Source organism: Epinephelus fuscoguttatus, linkage group LG16 (assembly GCF_011397635.1).
Source record: "Epinephelus fuscoguttatus linkage group LG16, E.fuscoguttatus.final_Chr_v1".
NCBI lineage: Eukaryota > Metazoa > Chordata > Actinopteri > Perciformes > Serranidae > Epinephelus > Epinephelus fuscoguttatus.
The window spans coordinates 40,140,281-40,159,781 of record NC_064767.1 but is presented as its reverse complement, the minus strand read 5'-3'; the positions used below and the strand labels follow the sequence as shown (position 1 = coordinate 40,159,781).

Genomic DNA, 19,501 nt, shown 5'->3' with positions numbered 1-19,501 from the left:
CTGAACACGTCATCCGCGGTCCCGCAGCTGGACAACACTCTCTTGACTCTTGACTTTGTCATCTAGGCTGCCCAGAAGGTGGAATTTCCTCACAATCTCCAATCCGTGTGGGTTTCCCAGCCACTGCAGGTCTTCCCATTCAGATTTCCAATGGTAGTAATCCCTCATGTCACTGGAGAACATGGGCAGGCGTGCCTGCTCAAGACTGATCAGGGGTTTGACATTGTAAGTCCCGGGGTTCATGCCGGAACCACTTTGCAGTGCATTGAAAGTCCCACGTCGGGTGCTTGCAGCATTCGGAAGTACACCATAGCTGAGATTGGGGGATAAAACTAGGCAAGCTAGGCTGGACGCCGCCTAAAGGGGGTTGCGTGTTTACAGGGTCGAACGGGTCAGGGTCGGGTTGAGCACCATCAGACGCTGCTTCTCCGCCGGTCTTGCTCTGCACTCCATCTTGGTTTTGCTCTACCTCTTCATCTGGCTCCTCCTCTTCAACACCGGACAGGTCCCAGCCTTGAGTACTGCCTTGCCACACCCACTCATCCCACAGTTTCTCACGTCGTTTCTTCAGCTTCCTCATACGGTCTCTCGACTCCGTTACCCTGGGTGTAGGAATCAAGTTTATCCACTCATTCAACTCTCTGTCGAGCTCGAAGACCTCCCGTTCCAGGCTCCTATTCATCAGGTCTCATCAGCGAGGGTGGTAATTGCCTCCTCAGCGAATCTGGTCCAGAAGCTTGTTAAGACAATCTTTTGAGTTTCATCAAACTTACGGTCGCACGCTGCTGTTTTCTCGTCAATGTGCTCCGCCTTCTCTTCGGTCTGGCCATCGACCGCTTCTCTCAGGGCAGTGGCATACTCAAACCCAGCATCTCTGACTCTGGAGTGCTCCGTTTTAAAGTTCCTCCACTCTTCTCTCATTTCACCCTCTCCCAGTGCGCTAGCCCTGGAGGTGAGATGGTTGGCTCTTTTGGTAAACGTGGTCTGGGCTGCTGAACGCTTCTGCTTAAGTCTCTCCAGCTCCTCCTTTGTTGTTGCCATCTTGCTAACTTTTCTTGTGTTAACCGAAAGTGCAATCTGTTAATGCCACCTGGGCTCAAATAGTCGTTTGCCTTTACTGGGCTTTTAGACACTGTCCCTTCTTCTTGGCTTTTGCTACTTTATTCCTCGGCTAGCAGGTTAGCAGATGAGCAGACAGCATTTATGGATGGGCTGTTAGCTCCCAGTCAGATTGGTTAAACATAAACAGTCTTCGGGCTTTGTCCTTGCTTCAAGGTTATCCGGCCTGCTTTTCTCCAGAGCCGGGGCCTTAGTTTATGACTGTTCGGATCTTTTTAAATTTTAGCCCTCCGAAAAGGTTCGACAGGCAGCACACAAAGTTATAACTCGTGTTTTTTTTTTGGTCTTCTTTATTTTGATAACAAAAATGACCACAGGTCATAAACCTGAAACAACAAGAAACAGATGCAAAATGTTACATGTAAAACTGTGATTGCTGAACAGCTGTTTCCACTTTTCTACCTGCATATTATTTACATAAGTAACAATGTCAACACACAGCACAGAAGACCCAAAGCAACCACACTGACTACATCTGCCAGAAAGCCCAGCGCTCTGGGAGCATGTGCGAAGCAGTCTCTAGACGGCAGCGCGGACATGTCGAGACACAGCCTGTGTTTACCAACTGCACGTGCCGCTGACAAGTTACAAGAGCCACGAAACACAATACAATGCTCTGCAACAGACCACACAGTCAAAGTTGCCATTCACCACACCATCGTCCGCATTAGCTCACTGAGCGCTCAACCACCGGCATGTCCTGGCCAACCCTGACCACCGAGAATGCTTCCGGGAGTTAGCCAAGTGCTAGCCGAGAGTGCTGCACTACACTCACGCCAGAGGCTGAACGCCTATCTTGCTTATAAACCACACATTATGAGCCACCTACGGCACGTCGGGATAGCGTGGTGAACGTCAACATGACCATTTATTCATGATATAACCATCATTAGCAGGCTGTTTGAAGTTAGCAGTTGTAACTCACCTTACTAACGGGCTGTATGCTCCTGCTGAAGGCTTGAATACAATGAGCTGTCACCATGAAAATAAGAATATTTACGTACTCACTCACGATTAACCCCTTAAAGGGTCTCAGGCGTACAACGCAAGTAAATGAATGTTTTAACCAAACAATATAAAGGGCAGATATCTCTGTTAAAGGAAGAGAGTGGTTGCAGCAGCTCAATAAATTATGTACATTTTTTATCTGTACACATAAACTTAGTCCCAATAATTTCACCAAGGGACCAAAAGTCTTGACAGCTAATTCAGAATGCAGCGGCATGTGTACGTGTATGTGTTCTCCTGTTTCAGCTTCTCTGCACTTGCTCCCTGTAAAATCCAGAACTGAATTTAAAATCCTACTCTCTTAACGTATAAAGCTCTAAATGGTCAGGCTCCATCATATCTTAAAGAGCTCATAGTGCAATATTATCCCACCAGAACACTGCGCTCTGAGAATGCGGGTTAATCTTGGTCCCTAAAGTCTCCAAAAGTAGATCAGGAGCCAGAACCTTCAGCTATCAGGCTCCTCTCCTGTGGAATCATCTTCCTGTTGCGGTCTGGGAGGCAGGCACCATCTCCACATTTAAAACTAGACTTAAGACTTGCCTCTTTGATAAAGCTTATAGTTTGGGCTGGCTCAGGCTTGCCTTGTACCAGCTCCTAGTTAGGCTGACTTAGGCCTCGTCTGCCGGGGGACCCCCTATAATATACCGGGCACCTTCTCTCCGTCTCTCTTTCTCTCTCTCATGTCCTGTTACTGCATCTTGCTAACTCGGCCGTACTGCATGTCACTAACTCGACTTCTTCTCCGGAGCCTTTGTGCTCCACTGTCTCGCATGTTAACTTATATCGCAGTGGTGTCTGGATGGTGTGACGTGTGTGGTTGTGCTGCTGCCGTGGTCCTGCCAGATGCCTCCTGCTGCTGCTGTTATTAGTCACACTTCTACTGTTATTATACACATATGATTATTGTCACATATGTATACTATCAGATATTAATATATACTTTCAACATATTGTACCACAATAGCCAGAATTATAACTATAATATTATTACTTTCATTAATGTTGTTGTAAGCTACTGTCATTACTGTCTGTCCTGCATCTGTCTCTGTCTCTCTTTCTGTCTCATTGTGTCATACGGATTACTGTTAATTTATTATGTTGATCTGTTCTGTATCTGACATCTAATGCACATCTGTCCGTCCTGGAAGAGGGATCCCTCCTCAGTTGTTCTTCCTGAGGTTTCTATCGTCTTTTTTTCCCCTGTTAAAGGGTTTTTTTGGAGGGAGTTTTTCCTTATCCGCTGCGAGGGTCCTAAGGACAGAGGGATGTTGTATGCTGCAAAGCCCTGCGAGGCAAATTGTGATTTGTGATATTGGGCTTTATATATTTGATTATTTGATTGATTGATTGATTGATTGATTGAAAAGGAGGTTTGTCAAAGATGCTTCATTTCATGCTGACTACATCACATTCATGAAGGACATCATCCGTAAAGGCTATGCGGAGAAGATCCCGGCTGAGGATCTGGAATGCAATATATACCACATAATGGTGTATACCATCCGAGAAAGAGTAAAATTAGGGTCGTATTTGACTGTGGAGCTACGTTCTGGGGAACATCACTAAATGTGCAGCTGCTGCAGGGACCTGATCTCACCAGCACACTGGTTGGATCCTTTCCACTGTCAGTTCAATCTATGACCTGTTGGGCATCTTGGCACCTGTGGTCCTATCCGCCAAAAAGATTCTCCAAGACCTGTGCAGAAAGAAACTTGGCTGGGACGAGGATGTACCGGACTCTACTGCATAAGATTTTGGGGAAGTAAGATTTGCTTAGCCTCACCACTTTGCAGATGCGAGTAAAAGTGGTTACAGAATAGTGTTCCCGTTACTGCATAACATCCACGGACAGGTACACTGTGCTTTCATAATGAGGAAAGCCAGAGTAGCCCCACTGAAACCAGTGACTATCCCTCGGATGGAGTTAATGGCTGCCATGGTTGCTGGTCTTATGGTAAAAATGTGAAGAAAGGAGCTTCAAATGCAGCTTCAGGACTCAATTTTTTGGACAGATAGTACTTCTGTACTGAAGTACATCGGAAATGAAACTTCAAGGTTTCGAACCTTTGTGGCCAACAGGGTTTCAAAGATACTCAGCGTATCAAATCCATCTCAGTGGAGATACGTCAACACCACAAGTAACCTTGGTGATTTGGCTTCCAGGGGAGCCAAGGTGGAACTGCTTCTGAGAGAAGACACCTGGGTGTTTGGACCTCAGTTTCTCCTTGGGCCTGAAGAGAAATGGCCAGTGAACCCTGATGGCCCTGAGAGAATGTCCCCGGATGACCCTGAGGTCAAGGTGAGTTTGATGATGAATGCTGTTCAGCCTGAAGAGGAGGTGGATGCAGTGACCCACTTGATCAGTCATTTCTCTTCTTGGGTCTGTCTGAAGAGGATGGTTGGTTGGATCCTCAAGTTTAAGAGCCTGCTACTGGGTCTCAGCCAGAAAAGGAAGCAGGAGAGTGTGTCTTGCTCAGTCTGGCTTGGATAAAGACCAACAGGAAAAGGAGATGAAAAGGGGGATGCAGAGTATCAAGGCCAAGGCTGACAATTCAATTCAATTTTATTTATAAAGCCCAATATCACAAATCACAATTTGCCTCACAGGGCTTTACAGCATACGACATCCCTCTGTGCTTAGGACCCTCACAGCGGATAAGTGGTTCTCTTTCAGTTGAGGACCTCAGAAAGGCTGAGATGGAGATTATCTGCTTTTGTCAAAGGAAGAGATTTCCAAATGAATTCAACAGCCTGCAAAAGAGAGAAAGCGTGAATAGATCCAGTCACATCTACAAGCTCAGTCCAGTACTTAAAGATGGTGTTCTGAGAATTGGAGGATGACTGAGTAGAGCCGCTGTGCTCGAGGAATCAAAACATCCGGCCATTCTAGCGAAAGACCTTCATATTTCTGACATTATCCTTCAGCACATCCATGTAGAGGTGGGACATGGTGGTTGCAACCACACGTTATCGAGCCTCCGTCAGAAATATTGGATCCCTTGTGCAAGTGTGGCCATTAGGAAAATCCTGTCCAAGTGTATTGTCTGTCGATGACTGCATGCAGCTCCTGGGCAACACCTGATGGCAGATTTGCCTTGGGACAGAGTTTCTCCAGATGACCCTCCCTTCACTCGTGTTGGCGTAGATTATTTTGGACCCTTTGAAGTTAAGCGAGGAAGAAGTACAGTGAAGAAGTATGGAGTACTCTTCACATGTTTATCAATAAGGGCCATCCACATTGAAATAGCATCATCATTGGACACAGATTCCTTTATCAATGCTCTCTGGCGTTTTACAGCAAGACATGGACAGATATTTGAATTAAGATTGGATAATGGAACCAACTTTGTTGGAGCAGAGCATGAATTGTGGAAGGCGATGGAAGATTGGAATCTTGCTCAAATCAATGACATCCTCCTTCAAAAGGGGATTAAGTGGACTTTCAACCTCCCCACTGGATCACATCATTGTAAGAAAAATTGTTAAGATTCATGAGGAAAGTCCTTAAATCCATCTTGAAGGTGCAGAACCTTGAAGAGGAAGGCCCTCACACATCTCTTTGTGAAGCAGAAGCTATCATCAACAACCGTCCTACTATCAGAGCATCTACTGACCCCAGTGACCTGGAGGCAGTAACTTCTAACCATCTTTTGCTACTCAAGACAAAGCCATCGTTGCCAACAGGTCAGCTCCAAAAGGAGGATATATACGTTTTTCGTAAATGGAAACAAGTTTAGTACATGGCTGACTTGTTTTGGACAAGGTGGGTCAAGGAGTACTTACCTCTACTGCAGGAGCGTCAGAAATGGTCTACTGTAAAGTGAGACGTCCTTCCTGGAGATACTGTTATAATAGTTGATGACTCAGGACCTCGAAACTCACAGCCCTCACAGGAAGGATTGTACAAACTATCCCAGACAGAAGAGGACTTGTGCATCAGGTACGAATCAAGACCAAGACCATCTGTCTGGAAAGGCCAATCACCAAGATCTGCCTTCTGCAGGAGGCAGAGGGACCCTGAGGACATCCAGCTGACCTTCAGGCTTCATAGACTTCAACTTTGACACTATCAGGCCTTCACTAACTTTTTTTTTTTTTTTTTTTTTTTTTTTAACTTGACTGGCAGAGCGATAGTGAGGATCCCTCTTTACTAGGCTAAAGATGCTTTTGGATTTGGCCTAAAAAAGAAAAGGACACCTACAACGGGACTGAACCTTATCTTTGAATTTTTCTTTTCTGTGATTGTCTCCTACAAGATGTGTAAATTTATAATTATGTTGAATTTCACATATTTTAGCTAGTACTCTAGAAATGGAATTTTTGGGATCGTAGTTCTTCCGGTTGTAGAGAACTGTAAAATTGCCAAAAATGTTATTACTGCTTGTCATAAGAAAACACAATGCGCTCACATTTAAGGTCCTCTTCGCACAAAACACTCATTCAGTGCGCTATACACACACTTTAACAGGGCAGATCTAAATTATATTAGCCTAAATATTTAAGGTGATTACTTATGTATGCAATGATTTATTGATATTAAATTATTATTTAGATTTTACTCCAGACGGACGTGTGTGTGTAAGGTAAGCTGCAGATGTGTGGGAATGGGAATAATTGTGAGTTTTGAACACTCTTTGGTCTGGAAATCATCAGCTGTACCTGGTGAGTGACATCGAAATGGCTGCTGTGAATATGGATATTGGCCAAACTGATAAATCCAGGTGTGCCTTACACTACAGCAGTCACATCAACAATGATCAGGCTTTAACTCTGGCACAAAGCATCAATTGGCAACAAATATCATTAGTAGTGAACACGGTCCCTTTACAAATAATAGTAATAAGGAGCCTGTTACCATTACCTAAATCCGTTGCTTTGCATCCTCTGACAGATGGTCTGTTGGCCTACGCCATACAGCTCCGCTATTCCCTTCACTTTGGCTCCTGACGTCACTCTCCTGCGCCGCTCAGATTGCCAAATCGTTTTCGAATTATGGGCACTATTTTGCGGGGCAGACCACGAAAATAAAATAGCCATGTCCTCTTTGTTTTCTTTTTGATTATGGCATAAAATGTGCAGTCTTGAAGAAGAAAATGAAAATGCAAATAGGTTGATTGATTATTAATTTTATTTATGAGTCAAATAATGCAGCCATATTCCTAAAATGAAAAAGCATTTCTGCAAATGCATTTTAATTTAAATATTGGTTACAATTCTCTTCCATATCCCAGGATCTTGAGAGACTCCTTGGAAACTATGTAAATGGTCCATTTTGCCTGTTTTGTAAAGTAATGTAATATCTTGTGCCCTCTTCGCCTGATATATCCCCCCAAACCCAACTTTTGTTACACCGAGAAATGTGCTGTCTCTGTAAATTCACTCTGTGCCTTCTCTTCTTTTTTTCACTTTTATTTTTATTTATTATTATTGTTATGATTATTATTATTATTATTATAACTTTTTTTCCTTTCCTTTCTTTGTTTAAAAAAAAGAAAAAAGAACTGGAACTTTCTGGAACGTGTGTGTGTGTATGTAATAATTGTGCATATGTTGGGAGGATCTTGAGAAGTGGGGATCTGTAACTATGTCACTCATATCAACATAACAATTTTGTGGCAAATACCATATTCCTCTTTTGAAGAATTTTTTTATCCTGTCTTGGTAACGAGACATCACTGGACTGGAGAGCGAAGAGTCAGGAGAGAGCTGACCATGTGATGACTGCTGCCCAGTGGATTAATGAACATCTGAACAACATGCTGAAGGGCCAAAACCCCTGTGATCAATCCGATGTCGACCATATTCTCAGGTAGTGTTCCAATGTTTTTCAAGTTACTATCTGAGGTATATGTCTCTGGAGGGGTAAGAACAGATTTTGGTGCTGTTTTTTGTAATAATCATTGTTGTTTCATATTTGTCCACACTTTGTACAAAATATTTTTTTCATGTTGGCTACTATGTGGTATGTTGTCTTATATTCAATTGTGGTGGTCAGTCTGTTTCCAAAAATTGCTAGCCTTAAATTATTCAGTTACAGTGGAACATTTTGGTGTACTTTGTAATAAATGGTGCTGGAAAAGCTTTTATAATGTGAGAGTAAATTCTGGGAAAAGCAAAATACTTGCAATTTTTCATTTATATAAAAATGTCTTATTCATTGCATCTGTTGGTGGGGCTGTTTAATGAGTTAGCTTTGCAGTACAGAAAAAAACATGCATACAGTACTTCCCTGGTTCTAGGACTCTTCCTGAGCAGACTGTATTTTAAAATACATTACCCTTGGTTTGTAAAATTACATAAGAAATGTTGGAAGTCTGAAATTCATTAAGTTAACAACTCTAACTGATAGTTATTCACATTAGTCTTGAGTTCAGTCATCTTAATCAAAAACTACAAGCTAAACAAACAAACAAGAATAAATATGTAGTGCTTTGTTTTTGTGCATTAGGATCCAGTGGGGTTGCATATAGTTAGCTATGCATTGACCTCCTGGAATGGGGTCATGCCAGGGTTAAAGGACAACTTCGGCATTTTTCAACCTGGGCTCTATTTCTCCATGTGTATGTGTGCATATGATTCATGGGTACCATTCGTTCTAAAATTGGTTCAGTATTGAGCCGTGAAACGAGCTAAAACGGTAATGGGGGCAAATATGTCCGTATAAAAGTGCTTTTTTTTGCCACTGACCGGTTCAGATCGCCAGTGCTATCTCTGTAAATAGCATATGGTAGCAGCCCTGGGGCAGTGGTGAGTGTGAATGAGTGGAGTCAGCTGTCAGTCAGTGTTGGAGCAGAAAGGCGGAAGGCGTCCCTGCTTGGTAATGTAAATGAGTATGTGTGTGTGAAGTGTGTGTTATGCTAGAAGAGTCAGAAGACGGAGTCTTTTACGTGCTACCCCCTGGAGTGTTACCGGAGTTTTTGGAGTGCTCAAATAAACGGGCCTTTTTCCCGAACGCAAGAACAGGATGTCGTGCAACACCCCGTACAGCTTTCACAGGCTGCCTTTGTCAGATGGCGAGATGCTGAAGTTGTGGCTAGTTGTGCTACAAATGGATGCTAACACTCCTCTCCAGACACTGCGCCTTGCAGACCATTGGGTCTGCAGTGCTCACTTCTCCTAAGATGACTACTGCCAGCCGAAGAAGAGAAGACATCCAATCCCGAAACACCTCTTCCTCAAGAAAACGGCTGTCCCACGAGTAGAGAGAGCTACAGACACAGTGGAGCAAAGCTTGTGACATCACACAGCCCAGAGGTAAGGGAAAGGCTAAGTTAGCGTGCTATTTACAGAGATGGCACTGGCGATCTGAACCGGTCAGTGGCGAAAAAAAACACTTTTATATGGACGCATTTGCCCCCATTACCATTTTAGCTCATTTCGTGGCTCAATACTGAACCAATTTTAGAACGAGTGGTACCCATGAATCATACGCACACATACACATGGGGAAATAGAGCCCAGGTTGAAAAATACCGAAGTTGTCCTTTAATGCTTTGCATTTGTTTGTCATTGTATTGTAGCCTATTATATCATCATGATGCACTAACCCCTCTCATGGTTTGCTTCTGAATTATGTCTCATGATCCAATAGAAAAGCTTAATGAGTTATGAGGCATCAGTACAGGGGCTGGGGTGAACAATGCCATATTTGTGTTGCCCTGCCTGTCTTGTAATGGATTCAAATTTTGAACTACATGCAGTGGAAATATTTCAGAAATAACAAATATATAATGTCTTATATTAGTTGTAGTTCATTAGTTTGGATAGATTGATAAAGTACTTTATTTATCAATGGAAAATGCAGTTTTAGACTAAAATATACTGTGTACTCAGTCTGCATCCTTAAAGGAACACTATGCAGGATTTTCCTAAAGAACATGTATGGGGCATTCTACCGAAATGTGTGCCAAGTTAGGCTGGAAATATTTTGAAATTTTGTATGTTTTATTTCCAAAACTTGTCCCTATATATATTGTACCATATGTAAAGGTCACATATCTAGTAAAATGACGAAATGAAGTAAAATTTTTATATTGTATTTTCAGGCTGTTTTGGAATGTTTTTCCTCTCCCAAAATTTGTCACTACCGAAACATACAGTATTATATTATACAAAAAAAATATCAACCTGTTATGCTTGTTCTTTCCCTTGTCTAGAGATTTAAATTTTTACTGAGGGTTTTCACAATTAAATCTATAAAAATTATTTTAACAAATTTAAACAAGTTCAAATTATAGAATTCTTCAAAATCTAAATGCAGTCTTTCTTTGTAAAATGCATAACACTGATCAGATTAATTTCAGAGTTAATAATTGATGAAACAGAACATAAATGTAACCGATTAGCATCATAATACTTTAGTTGATAACTCAATATACTTTATTTTTTACAAAACACCCAGTGTTTTGGTAGTGACTGCACTGTTTCGGTAGTGACTGTCCTGTTTCGGTATAATAGAGGAGAACAGAGTAGAGCAGAGAAGAGCAAAGTAGAATAGAGTAGAGCAAAATATAGTAGAGTAGAGCAAAGTAGAGCAGAGTAGAACAGAGCAGAGCAAAGTAGAGTAGATTATAGAGTAGACCAGAGCAGAGTAGAGTAGACCAGAGTAGAGTAGGGTAGAGAAGAGTAGATTATAGAGTAGACCAGAGTAGAGTAGAGTAGAGCAGATTATAGAGTAGAGCAGAATATAGTAGAGTAGAGCAAAGTAGAGCAGAGTAGAGCAGAGCAGAATAGAGTAGACAAGAGTAGAGTATAGAGTAGAGCAGAGCAGAGTAGACCAGAATAGAGTAGGGTAGAGAAGAGTAGATTATAGAGTAGACCAGAGCAGAGTAGAGTAGAGCAGAGTAGAGTAGAGCAGATTATAGAGTAGAGCAGAGCATAGTAGAGTAGAGCAGAGTAGAGAAGAGTATAGTAGGGCAGAGTATAGTAGAGTAGAGCAAAGTAGAGCAGAGCGGAGTATATCAGAGTAGAGCAGAGTAGAGCAGAATAGAGTAGAGAAAATTAGAGTAGAGCAGAGCAGAGTAGAACAAAGTAGAGCAGAATAGAGCAGAGTAGAGAAGAACAGAGCAGAGCAGAGCAGAATAGAGTATTGAGTAGAGTAGAGTAGAGCAGAGTAAAGCAGATTATAGACTATAGCAGAGCAGAGCATAGTAAAGTAGAGCAAAGCAGAGCAGAATAGAGTATAGAGTAGAGTAGAGTAGATTATAGAGTAGACCAGAGTAGAGTAGAGTAGAATAGAGTAGAGCAGAGTAAAGCAGAGTATAGACTATAGCAGAGCAGAATGGAGTAGAGTAGTGCAAAGCAGAGCAGAGTAGAACAGAGCAAGACTTTGGACCACAAAATTATGGGGTTTAACTACTGACCGTTCCATTTTGTCACTACAGAAATGATCATGTCACTACCGAAACTTTACCATAGGTTTCCGCAGTGACTGTTTCGGTAGCGACAATCCTAGCTATTTTTCAGGATAACTAAAGAATGCTAGCAGTCACATGGCTAACAAGCCCATGTTTAAAGAGTTGTTCACACAGAAAAACATAATATTTTGCATAAACCCCCCAAATTTTTACATAATTGAAGAGATCATGTGTTCGGTAGTGACAGTTTTTAAAAGTTACACACTGATTTTCAGACTTTGGAAGACATTTATTTAAAAAATGATGGGAGTCAGCGACTTACCATGCAGCCATCTGGGACAGAGGTGCAGTACTACCTCCCTTCTCAGAAATTCAGGGGTGTGGCCAAAATCCAGACTCAACCAGTGCATTAAAACTCTTGTGCTTCGGTAGGGACATGAAAACTTCTGTTTAAAGGCGCTGTATGTAAGAATGTGGCCAAAACGGTTACTGCACTCAAATTCAAAATTCTGCGTGTCGTGTCCGCCCCCCCCCCCTACAGATTAGAGGTTGCTGGACAGACTGAGACTGATTTGTTTGCCCATTGGCAGCTGCCGTGGCAGGGACGCCTTCCGCCTTTGCTGTATCCCGTGGCTGCCGGGATACAGCTCATGAGGAGCCGGCTGCTAATACTATGTACCGGGACACTGCTAATGCTGCTTGCTGTGCTGCTGTAGCTCAGTCGTAACTGTAACTGATGCTGAGACTCTACTGACTGCGTGACTGGTAGACAACGGTGGGTGACGCAACAGGCCTTCACAAATTCAAAACATAAACATGATTTGCGGACCGTAAAACTTGTTTTTAAATGCGAACATTCTGGCTGTACTAATATTGTTGGTGAGATCAGTATGTTATATCAACATTATTCCTTAGTCTCTGTGACATATTAGGAGGATTGTATGACTATTTGCTTTATATTTCTTACATATAGCTCCTTTAAACTTAATCACAAAGATGTTTTAAATTACACTTTCGAAAAAAATATGAAAAATGTTTTAAGGGTTATTTACATGAATTGCATTTTAGAGGTCAGGGTTGGGGACAGCTACTTCCCAATAAAAAGTACCCTATAAATGGTGATTTTGTATATATTTCGCTTATCACTTTTTCATTTAATGTCCTGGGTTTGAATATGTCATAACATAATCTTTGTAAATATCTATGTCTGAATACTCAATTTTATTTTTTTTGTTGCTTTTTTGTTAAGGGGCAACACTTTGCATAAAATTGGTAGAATGCCCCGTCTGGACTCATACAAAAGTAATCAATCAATCAATTCAATCAATCAATTTTATTTATAAAGCCCAATATCACAAATCACAATTTGCCTCACAGGGCTTTACAGCATATGACATCCCTCTGTCCTTAAGACCCTCACAGCGGATAAGGAAAAACTCCCCAAAAAAACCCCTTTAACGGGGGAAAAAAACGGTAGAAACCTCAGGAAGAGCAACTGAGGAGGGATCCCTCTTCCAGGACGGACAGACATGCAATAGATGTCGTACAGAACAGATCAGCATAATAAATTAACAGTAATCCATATGACACAGAGAGAGAGAGAGAGAGAGATGCAGGTAATGACAGTAGCGTACAACAACATTAATGAAAGTAATAATATTATAGTTATAGGTCTGGTTACTGCGGTACAATATGTTGAAAGTATGTATTAATACCTGGCAGTATACATGTGTGACAATAATCATATGTGTATAATAACAGAAGAAGTATGACTAATGACTAATGATGGCAGCAGCAGCAGGCATCTGGCGGGACCACGGCAGCAGCACAACCACACACGTCACGCTGTCCAGGCACCGCTGCGAAATGAGTTAATCTGAGAGACAGTGGAGCACAAAGGCTCCGGAGAAGAAGCCGAGTTAGTGACATCCAGAATGGCCGGGTTAGCTAGATGCAGTAATAGGATACGAGAGAGAGAGAGAAGAGAGAAGGGGCCCGGTGTATTATAGGGGTCCTCCGGCAGACTAGGCCTAAGTCAGCCTAACTAAGAGCTGGTACAGGACAAGCCTGAGCCAGCCCTAACTATAAGCTTTATCAAAGAGGAAAGTCTTAAGTCTAGTCTTAAATGTGGAGCGGTGTCTGCCTCCCGGACCGTAACAGGAAGATGATTCCACAGGAGAGGAGCCTGATAGCTAAAGGCTCTGGCTCCTGATCTACTTTGGAGACTTTAGGGACCACGAGTAACCCTGCGTTCTCAGAGCGCAGTGTTCTGTGGGATAATATGGCACTATGAGCTCTCTAAGATATGACGGAGCTTGACCATTTAGAGCTTTATAAGTTAACAGTAGGATTTTAAATTCAATTCTGGATTTTACAGGGAGCCAGTGCAGAGAAGCTAAAACAGGAGAGATATGATCGTGTTTATTAGTTCCTGTTAGTACACGTGCTGCTGCATTCTGAATTAGCTGGAGAGTTTTTAAGGACTTACTAGAGCTACCTGATAATAGAGAGTTACAGTAATCCAGCCTTGAGGTAACAAAAGCGTGGACCAATTTTTCTGCATCTTTTCGGGTCAGGATAGGCCTAATTTTCGCAATATTACGCAGATGAAAAAATGCAGTCCGTGAGGTTTGCTTTAAGGTTTGCTTTAAATGAGAATTAAAAGACAAATCTTGATCAAATATTACTCCGAGGTTTCTTACGGTAGTGGCAGGGGCCAGAGCAATGCCATCTAGAGAAACTATGTCATCAGATAAAGAGTCTCTGAGTTGTTTGGGGCCAAGAACAATAACTTCAGTTTTGTCTGAATTTAACATCAGGAAATTGGTGCTCATCCAAGTTTTTATGTCTTTAAGGCAATTATGGAGTTTAGTTAATTGATTACTTTCTTCTGGCTTCATTGATAAATACAACTGAGTATCATCCGCATAACAATGGAAATTTATAGAGTGATTTCTAATGATGTTACCTAAAGGAAGCATATATAGAGTAAACAGGATTGGTCCGAGCACAGAACCTTGCGGAACTCCAAAACAAACTTTAGTACGTAAGGATGGTTCATTGCGAACGTCAACAAATTGAAAACGATCAGATAAATAAGATTTAAACCAGCTGAGTGCAGAACCTTTTAAGCCAATTAAGTGATCCAGTCTCTGCAGTAGAATTTGATGGTCAATTGTGTCAAACGCCGCACTAAGATCTAATAAAACAAGTACAGAGACGAGTCCTTTGTCTGAAGCAATCAGAAGGTCATTTGTAATTTTAACTAGAGCTGTCTCAGTGCTATGATGCACTCTAAATCCTGACTGAAATTCCTCAAATAAATTATTATCCTGGAGAAAATCACACAGCTGGTCTGCGACTACTTTCTCAAGGATCTTTGACATAAAGGGAAGATTAGATATTGGTCTATAATTGGCTAACATCTCTGGATCCAGGGTGGGCTTTTTAGTAGAGGTTTAATTACAGCTATCTTAAAGACTGTGGTACATAGCCTGTTAATAAGGATATATTGATCATATCTAATATATGAGTGTTAACTCAAGGAAAGACCTCCTTAAGTAGCCTAGTTGGGATGGGGTCTAAGAGACACGTTGATGATTTGGATGAAGAAATCACTGCAGTCAATTCTTGAAGAGAAATTGGGAGAAGCAATCTAAATATATATTAGATTTTACAGCTGTGTCTGAGGTTAGATAGGTACTATCTGAGGGCAGGAGGTCATGAATTTTGCCTCTAATAGTTAGAATTTTGTCATTAAAAAAGCTCATAAAATCATTACTGCTAAGGGGAATACAAGGCTCAATAGAGCTTTGACTCTCAGTCAGCCTGGCTACAGTGCTGAAAAGAAACCTGGGGTTGTTCTTATTGTCTTCTATTAGAGCTGAGTAATAGTTTGCTCTGGCATTGCGGAGGCCCCTCTTATAAGTTTTGAGACTGTCTGTCCAGATTAAGCGAGATTCTTCAGTTTGATTGTCGCCAATTCCTTTCAAATTTTCGCGATATTTGTTTTTGACAGTTATACCAAGGAGCGAACTTTCTTTGCTTTTTTAACTTCTTTTTAAGAGGAGCTACAGAGTCGAGCGTTGTTCGTAGCGAGCCTACGGTGCTATCAACAAAATGATCACTTTGGGAGAGGTTAAAGTCGGCACGGGAAACCTCTGTTACTGAAGGTATTGGTATTGAATTTAACGACGAAGTAATCTTTTCCTTAAGTTTTGCGACAGCACTATCTGATAAACATCTAGTATAGTAACTGTTGCTGAGGTGCGTGTAATCGAGTAAAAAGAAATCAAAAGTAATCAGATAATGATCCGATAGCGAGGGATTCTGTGGAAAGACTTTTAGGTTATCAATTTCAATTCCATACGTCAGAACTAGATCGAGGGTATGGTTAAAACAATGAGTAGGTTCATGTACACCCTGACTGAAGCCAATGGAGTCTAATAATGAGATAAAGCGGTAGCCAGGAGTCATTATCAACGCGTCGACATGAATGTTAAAATCGCCTACAATAATAACTTTATCTGATTTAAGAACTAAACTGGATAAAAACTCTGAGAATTCAGATAAAAATTCAGAATACGGGCCAGGAGCACGGTACACTATAACAAATAAAAGTGGCTGCGAGGTTTTCCAGGTTGGATGTAAAAGACTAAGAACGAGGCTTTCAAATGAATTATAATCTAGTTTAGGTTTAGGACTGATTAACAGGCTAGAGTTAAAAATGGCTGTAACTCCCCCTCCTCGGCCGCTGCCTCGAGGAATGTGGGTATTATTATGACTGGGAGGAGTGGACTCATTTAGACTGACATATTCATCTTGACACAGCCAGGTTTCAGTGAGACTGAGTAAATCAATATGATTATCTGATATTAATTCGTTTACTAACACTGCTTTAGACGATAGAGACCTGATATTCAACAGTCCGCATTTAATTCTCCTGTTTTGTCTTTCTGTCACAGAAGAGGTTTTAATTTTTATGAGGTTGTTATGCACAACTCCTCTTTGTTTAATTTTAGATTTAGATAATTTAGGTGGTCGGGGGACAGACACCGTTTGTATAAAACTATTAAAACTATGACTGGGTAACTGAACTAGAAGCTCAGAGAGGCGTTTAGGACTGCGTCTCCGAGTCCTGGTCTCAACTCTGGGTTGTCAGGGATTTAAATTACTAATAAAGTTTGCCAGGTTCCTAGAAATGAGAGCAGCTCCATCCAAAGTGGGATGAATGCCGTCTCTCCTAATAAGACCAGGTTTTCCCAGAAAGTTTGCCAATTATTAACAAAACCCACATCGTTTGCTGGACACCACCTGGACAGCCAGCGGTTAAATCAAGACATGCGGCTAAACATGTCATCACTGGTCACATTAGGGAGGAATCCCGAGAAAACTACGCAGTCCGACATCCTTTTTGCATAATCACACACGAAGCAATATTAATTTTAGTGACCTCCGATTGGCGTAACCGGGTGTCATTGCGCCGACGTGAATAACAATCTTACTGAATCTACGTTTAGCTTTAGCCAGCAGTTTTAAATTTGATTCAATGTCGCCCGCTCTGGCCCCAGGGATACATTTGACTATGGCCGCTGGTGTTGCTAACTTCACGTTTCTCAGAATAGAGCTGCCAATAACCAGAGTTTTATCCTCAGCGGGTGTGTCGCTGAGTGGGGAAAAGCGGTTGGAAACGTGAACAGGCTGGTGGTGAGCCGTGGGCTTCGGCTTGGAGCTGTGCTTCTGGCGGATCGTGACCCAACCTCCCGGCTGAACAGGAGTTACCGGAGGACAGTTAGCAGAGGCTAAGGCTATGCTATGTGGCTCCGCACCGGCTACAGGGGACTGGCTAACTACCGCAGCTGCTGAATGGTTTTCCATGGTGCGGAGCTGCGCTTCTAATTCACTAAGCCTCGCCTCCAACGCAGCAAATAAGCTAGTGGAATTCACCAGAGCAGTACAGAGACGCTGTCACAGAAACACCGGAAATGACACAACTCGCTTACCGCAATACGTCAGCACGTCAGCACGTCAGGGTAATCCTCCTTAAGATCCACTAGAAGTGTGTGGTGGTGTATTTATCTGCAGAAACTCTGTCCTCTGTCTACATTTTCTCATTTTGCTATGTTTTGGACATTGCTGGGCACAGGTGAGATTGGGACATTATATAAACGTACCAGGTGCCAGTCAGAAAGCAGCACACCTCTAAGAGGAAGCTATGAAATTTGACAGCCCTGAAAAAAATGCCTCACTATATCGTGAGGCAAAACGCCAAGTGGACAGACCTGGGGTTGGCTTTCTTTTTTACAATTGATACTGTTTCTGTTGGCTTTATTACACCATAACCTCCAACGTGCACTGGGGCAGTTTGCAGCCAAGTGTGAAGCGGCTGGGATGAGAGTCAGCCCCTCCAAGTATGAAGCCATGGTTCTCTGCCAAAAATTGGTAGATTGCCCTCTCTGGATTGGGGAAGAGTACTGCCCCAAGGGAGGAAGTTTAAGTATCGCATGGTCTTGTTCACAAATATGGGTAAAATGGAGCATGAGATGTACAAGCGGTTTGGTGCGGCGTCTGCAGCGATGCGGGCACTATGCTCAACTGTCATGGTGAAGAGGGAGCTGAGCTGGAGGGCAAGGCTTTGAATTTATTGGTCCATCTACGTCCCAGCCCTCACCTATGGCCATGAGCTTTGGATAGTGACTGAAAGAATGAGATCGTAGATACAAGCGGCCAAAATGGGTTTCCTCCATAGGGTGTTTGGGATCAGCCTTAGGGATAGGATGAGGAGCTCAAACATCCAGAGGGAGCTTGGAATGGAGCCGCTGCACCTTGACATCAAAAGTGGCCAGCTGAGGTGGTTTACTTTGGGCATCTGATGAGGATGCTTCCTGGGTGCCTCCCATTAGAGGTGTTCTGGCATGGGTGCAGATCCTGGGGGGAACGGTGGGGACATGCCCCCACCCAGTTTCTGAAAAACACAAATTGACTCCTCATTCACAATTTTAAAATAAATGAAAATTGTGGAACAAATATTTTTTATAAATATATTTTCCAACATGATCAGTTAGTTTAACCAAGCTCAGTTAGGGGCTCATGTTCTGATAATCATCCATATCAACATACAGTAGTCCCATATACTGGGAGAAAGGGAAGTTGATGAGGAGAACTGGGAATCTGTGAGAGGGAGATATGAATGTGAGTGGATATAACATGCCTGAGACCCTGAAACTATAAGTAGCATTAACTAACAGCAAAGCAGTGAAAAAGGGGGTGATGGCTGGCTCCATGTACTATTGGCTGTTTAAGAGAAATAAACAGTAAAGGTAAGCATATGATTCTCTGTGTAGTGCTTTTTGAATGACTTGGTGATGGTGATGAGCCTCTATGAAATCGTGAAATATGCTGGCAATCTCAAGCGCTCCGTGGGTATGATTTGCACACGTGCAATTAACAAAAAGAATCACAACTGATTATGTCCCCCCCAGAGTTGTCATCAGATCTGCACCCATGTGTTCTGGGGAGACGTGAACAAAGTTGAATCATAGTGAGTAGTTTGCTTCTTGTTGCTAGTGAGGACCAGCTTACTTCTTTATAGTACACATTGAAAAAAGTGGAACTACAATTCCAGGAAGGCTATCCCAGGAGCATGTGGCAAGGTCTATAAATTTGACAGATTAAAAGCCCCCCTCAGCAGCACTGAGAGGCTCAGGAAGAGCCTCTACCCTCAGGACACAAGGATCCCAAATGGAGACCCTGCCTAACATTACATTCTTATGATTTAATGTGACAAATTGATTGATTAATTGATGAGTAAATATCTATCACCTGTAATGAAATGTGGGGCAGTGTTAAACTGTAGAATGGGCAGCATGAGAGTACATGATATTGCCATGTTAAGCATACATAAAGCTTTTTGTGTCATTGAGAGAAGAACGTACTTTACTGTTGTTAGGAAGAAGCCTATTTTTATGTTCAGATTCTGTACCAGTTTTCCCCTGAGAAGACTACTATCTATATGA

At 42.2% G+C, this 19,501-nt stretch overlaps 1 protein-coding gene across 1 annotated transcript in view; it reads left to right on the top strand.

Moving 5' to 3' along the window:
- Positions 1–19,501, top strand: part of eno4 (enolase 4) — a 193,883-nt gene that overhangs the window by 57,355 nt on the left and 117,027 nt on the right. Inside the window, 2 exon segments of the mRNA XM_049601099.1 lie at positions 4,294–4,429; positions 7,800–7,939. Coding sequence (XP_049457056.1) covers positions 4,294–4,429; positions 7,800–7,939 — 276 coding nt within the window.